Source organism: Sphaeramia orbicularis, chromosome 19, assembly GCF_902148855.1.
Source record: "Sphaeramia orbicularis chromosome 19, fSphaOr1.1, whole genome shotgun sequence".
Classification (NCBI taxonomy): Eukaryota; Metazoa; Chordata; class Actinopteri; order Kurtiformes; family Apogonidae; genus Sphaeramia; species Sphaeramia orbicularis.
Genome location: NC_043975.1, coordinates 37,295,116 through 37,301,115, shown reverse-complemented (window position 1 = coordinate 37,301,115; position 6,000 = coordinate 37,295,116). Strand labels below are relative to the sequence as shown.

General features: G+C 36.9%; 1 protein-coding gene across 4 annotated transcripts in view; it reads right to left on the bottom strand.

The window, feature by feature from the left end:
- Positions 1-1,654: 1,654 nt before the first annotated feature.
- The window catches only part of trrap (transformation/transcription domain-associated protein), an 86,205-nt gene continuing 81,859 nt past the window's right edge, over positions 1,655-6,000 (bottom strand). For 3 of the 4 annotated variants that reach the window (XM_030163384.1, XM_030163385.1, XM_030163386.1), the window contains one exon: positions 2,521-2,805. In XM_030163384.1, coding sequence (XP_030019244.1) covers positions 2,521-2,805 — 285 coding nt within the window. Of the gene's footprint in view, positions 2,806-6,000 lie in introns of all 4 variants that reach the window. The other variant, XM_030163383.1, reaches the window with a different exon arrangement.

Genomic DNA, 6,000 nt, shown 5'->3' with positions numbered 1-6,000 from the left:
GTTACAACTACTATGACTGTTGTCACTTTATCATAACTTTTATCCTGTGATTATCGAACTATGTTGTACATTACAGCATAGTTAATTATTATATTATTACTAGTTATTGTTGTTTCTACTAGTACTTTTCAATGTGCTATTGTCTGTTTTTTCACGACTGTTTTTTATAATTATTGTTAATATTTTCTTATGTGTACATTCTGTGTTGTGTTGATATCCTCCCAAGACCCAGTAAGTAAACATTTTCACCATTTTACATGAAATAATTGCCTTAAAGGGCAACACGGTGGTGCAGTGGTTAGCACTTGTGCCTCACTGCAAGAAGGTCCTGGGTTCGATTCCAACACCAGTCGACGGGGGGTGGGACCTTTCTGTGTGGAGTTTGCATGTTCTCCCCGTGTCTGCGTGGGTTCTCTCCGGGTACTCCGGCTTCCTCCCACCATCCAAAGACATGCACTAATTGGTTAATCTAAATTGCCCATAGGTGTGAATGTGAGAGTGATTGTTTGTCTCTATATATTCAGCCCTGCGATGAACTGGTGACTTGTCCAGCGTGTACCCCGCCTTTGCCCCTATGTAGCTGGGATAGGCTCCAAGTGACCCCCGTGACCCTAGTGAGGATAAAGTGGGTTCAGAAAATGAATGAATGAATAATTGCCTTAATTGGAAACAGCATGATGCAACAGTTTTTTCAGATACATTTTTTAATATAATGTCCTTTTCAGTGGACATTTTTAAATTTTTTATTTTAAAATAAAGCTGTGAAACTCTTGTCCACTACAGAGGACAAAAATGCATTGCTGGGTCTCAGGAGGATATTGGAACCTCAATTTCCTAAAGGCTCTACCCAAGAGATTGATAAAGTTCTAATTTAATCTAATCTAATCTAATCTAAACAGTAAAAGAAAAACAACATGGTAACAAGAAAATGGAAGTAGCGCTTGCAGAAAGAAAGGAGTGTTTCCAGTCTGGAGTGGATAACAGAGGAAGAGAAATGTTAGACACAGTGTGTAAACATGTTGAAAGGCAGAGGCTGTGTTATGTGAATTCCACAGAGGCGAACAGAGATATAACCTTTGTTTATGAGTGCAGGAGGGCCGTCTGACAGAGCGTATAAGTCAACCGAGGCCAGCCCACTCAGAGATCTACTGGCATGCATTAATCAAGCACCGGGGAGGAGAGAAACTCCTCGACACACCTCTGCAGAGTTTCTACCCAGAGTGAGGAGGAATCGGGGGGAGGGGATGACCACAAGGTTATTGTTCTTCCACAAACACCGAGCATTTTGATTCAACACTGCTGCGCTGAAATGCCTCTCCATAAATGTCTACTAACTGTGAACCACAAGGATGATGGCAATAGACTTTATAACATCAGAATGGTTCATCTGGAGTCATTTCACAGCATGAGTTATGACTGCAATAATATCCAAGAGTGCGTCCTTCAGGGTGATTATAGCTGTGACAGTGATACAGTAGATGTAAGGCACAGATGGGTTTACTGCTTATTATTATCGTGAGTTTTACTTTATGGTAATTGTGAGCACAGTTGAAACTCATTTTTGAGATTCATGGGTTGAAAATGTACTGTTACACTATGCAAACAAAGGCTCTGCAGGAGGTTAGGCTACTAAATAACAGCAAACAGAGATTCCGTATTAAAAAAAGAGCATTTTATTAAAATCAAAATGCTTATTTACAAGGCGGAAGGTACAGTAATACTTCTACAAAGGCATTGTACCTTTACAAAAAGATGAGAAATACACTTAATCATCTTGGGAATGACAAATTTGCATTACAGCTGCTTTAGCTTATTACAGAGTCAAATTTGTCCTGAGGATTTAGCTTGTTTTATCTTTTGGGAGTCTTACAAGAGGACCTTTGGAAAGAAAAGACAAATAATAGTGGATAAAGGCTTTTGGAATTGATGTATTAGTTGAGGCAGTTTAACAAAAATATATATATAAATGGAATTCACAAGCTATTAACATGGCCACAGTATTCTTCATTTGCAGGGATAGAAAGAAACTACACAATAGTTTAAATAAAGATACCAATTCAACCAGGACACAGTAACAGAAAAAAAAATCTACAAAGAAAATTTCAATGACAGAATTTCCTCACGCTCCCATTAGCTTGACTCAGCAGCTAATTCTGATACCTACACAAATGTTTGTTTCATTCATATTGAAGACTGGCATCACACGTAGATTCCCTGTACTTCTTTCAGAAAAATAAATACAAGTCAAACAAAAGAAGTTGTGTCATAAAATATACCATATTCACGGCCGTGGCAAGCCCTACTCAAATGTACCTGACACTTAAAATGTGAGGTTTTGTTTCAGGTTAACTCCACCATATGATCATTTCTGTGTTGGATAGAAAACAAACAAAAAAAAAAGTCACATGTCCGGGTTTCTGTGACAACGCAGAGCAGCACACGTGAAACACATGTGCTCTGTATATTATGTGGTCCCTCTCGTTCTCCTACACCTCATCCCATTATGAGCTGGTCTAGGGCTCAGAGCCAGGGGTGCCATGCAGGGTCCATGCGACACAGATTGTCCAGGCTGTTTGCCGCAGCCACCAGGGTGTTGACTTTACTCTCTCCTCCCTCAAACTGAGCCAGGTTATGGAGGCGGGTCATGATGGCTGTGACAGCTTTCTGAACCAATGAGACCAGCTGCTGCGAGTCCATGTTCTCGGGTTGGCCGGCCGGGGACAGAGGCATGGACGTGTCCTCCTGGGTCTTCTTGTGCCAAGCAATAATCTCATCCCGGAGGACGGCCTTTAGGATCCCGTCCACCTGAGAGACATGGAACAAAAGGCGACAACTTTAACTGACGGCACATGAGATGAATTCACTTTTCCAAATTCCAGCTTCAACAAACCTAAATTAAATAAATACACAGAAAAATTCAAAGTTAATCTAAGTTAAAGTTAGGTAATGTACAAAATAACCTAAACAACAATCAAAGAGGACAATCAGAGCTTGGGGTTCAGTTACAGGCAATGAATACAGTTCAACAATTTAACACCTTAAAAGCACTTAGGACAAAAGACTTCTTGCACAGATTTTTTTTTTTTTTGCAACATTCATTCCTAACATTAATTTAGTAAATTGAGATTTATAATTAATCTGTGTTGGGTCACATGCTTAAAAAGCGATATCAAGTTAATTCAGAGTTTATTTAGGTGAGCCAAAGATAAGATTTCAATCAATATGAAGATGCTTTACACAAACAATTCATTAAGAAATAATCATTTGAGATCTGTTAGGACTGTCATGAGTAAGGACTGAATATTACAGTTGATACTCACTTTGTCCAAGCATTGACATAAAATAAATGAATTTAAAGATGCTCTACTTTAGCTGCTCTAGTTTCCTCTCTGTCATCTCCACTACAGTCTGAAAAATGTCCTGCTTGCAGTTCTGATTACAAAGCACAAGAAACAGCTTATCAGCAAACAAATGAGAAAAAAAAAAATTTATTTATTTACAACTGAGTACTTATAATCCCTCCACAGGAGTCACTTTAATAGCCTTTAAAAAGGAAATTATTCAGTAAGTGATTCTGAGACTTTTACAGTAAATGTTCATTGTACATGTTGAAAATTATTGGTCATTGGTTCCATCAATAGCTAATAATCAGCATTGACCCAGAAAAATGTATTAGTCAATCTGCTACTAAGCATGGAAGATGGGGGGCAAACGGTTAGTGTCTGTCTTCCTTAACAACATGCCATGTTGTTTGCTAACTGGCTAAAAGGTTAACCAGTAAAGATACTTGTGATGGGTCAGAGGACAAGTACCATCTTCTCCTCCTCAGAGTAAAACCTGAATTAATGGAGCAGTATACCGGTGGTTGACAGTTTCATTGCTGACTCAGTATCTTTACAGAAATTGAGCAGCACCATAAACCTCAACTGGGTTGAGTTCATCCGTTAACTGTCTTTGAGGAGCTTGATGACTTTGCTCAATCCATCTGATAAACCCTCTGAGTAATGTTCTAAAGATTGGTGGAACATATTAAGTTCATCCATGATTTATCAGGTTTTAAATTTAATCCATGTTGCTCCACCCAAACATTAAAAGGTAAATATTAGATATTTTTCCCACACTCTGCTGTTAAAAACTCCAGAATATAAGCAAATTATCAGACTATAGACACATCCAAGGCTGCTTTTCATTCTATTTTGCAATAAATTACATTATATTTTGGAAATAAACTCACATGATACACTACTTGCGCCACTGAACAACACAAGGAAATCCTTCCTGCCTGTGGTAATCAGAGTGTTTGACTCCACCTTATAACCTCATAATTATAATCACACACAAATTTATATTATATGTATATTTCTTTAATTATCATATTGATAATACATTATCGAGTACATAGAGTACAAATTACTGTTATAATCATTTCAGAGTGTGTGTATGTGTGTGTGTGTGTATATATATATATATATATATATATATATATATATATCTCGTTGCATTTAGAGCTTTATACAGGGTTTTTACAAGTTAAATGTAAGACTTTTTAAGACCTTTTTAAGACTACTTAGAACAGAATTTAATGCCCATTTAACAGCCATACTGGCAAAAATTTTTAACTCCAAGAATTTAGGAAAATGTATATTTACTCTAATGCTTTGATTCCCACTGTTCCAAGTCATTTCTCATTGGGAGCTGCAAAGTTAGTGATAATTGGTTCCTAATTTCAATAAAAATTGTCGGGTTGGAACAGGTAGAACTAAGTGGAATAAGGTTACTTTGCAGCTTGGACATTTAACAGACACATTTAAACACAGTACACTAAACAAGTTTAATAAAACATAACTTAAGACCTACCATATCAAATTTAATACTTTTAGAAGACTTATTTAAAGTATTTAATGCAGATTTGTAAATCCAAGACTTTTAAGACTTTTTCTTTTTTTATATTACATATATATATATATATATATATATATATATATATATATATATATAAATAATTTATTTATTTTGTTGTATTGATAATTTCTTTCCTAATATTTTTCATTATATTTGAATGGAGTGACTGTAACACCCAATAAAGGATTAATAAAGTATTCTGATTCTGATACCTTGCATTTACTCCTCAGATTCCTAGCTCAGCCAATAACCATTAAAGTGAAATCCTCAGTTGTGTGTGTTGTGTGTTTAGGGAGAATTAAATCTTCTGGCGAGAATTTCTTCACCATGTGTTGAAAATGTCAGTCCTGGAATCATAATATCACCTCCTGGTATATCAAGTCATTACCGATTTCAAACATACAAATAAAACAAAGCTGTTAACTCTAAATAAAGATTGTGTCAGTCTTCCTCAGAGAAATCTCTCTGTGCTGTTAGCAGCTCATTACGGTAACAAAGAACTTAAATACATAACCGTGTGAACTTAGATGGAACCGCAACACTAGCAGTCACCACTTAACTCGGTACACACTGTTCCCTATCATACCTAGAGTGTTTATACAGATTCAGGCAGCGCTAAATGGTTTCTTCGGTTGAAGGCTTCACCATATTGGAGTGGATGATTGTTAGGTGTTTGTTGTGTTGTTCCTGTTCCCTGGAAATGTCCACTTTCTTCGACTACAATAAAAACTGGCCTGTGGCATTTTGGCCTTAATTAGTTCACACAGTCTGTTTTGTTTATTTACATCTTAAAGACTCCACAACATCTGTCAGACTATATGAACCAAATCTATACATAGACACCACACGCCTGTCATTACTGCCCTGCTGCAAATACATTAGAAAACCACCTGCTGTTTTTTCTTCCCCTGTATTGTTTTTGTCTGGCTGTGCCTTAGTGATCTTGCTCTGCATTTATTGGAGTTGAAGAGCCGGACGATGATATGCTTTTTTTTTTTAATTCGTTGAGCTTAAATTTGACAACATCCCCCTAATGCATCCGAGTCTTTTTGCTGGAAATATACTGTATCCTCACTGACACCGATAGGCCTTTTCTAG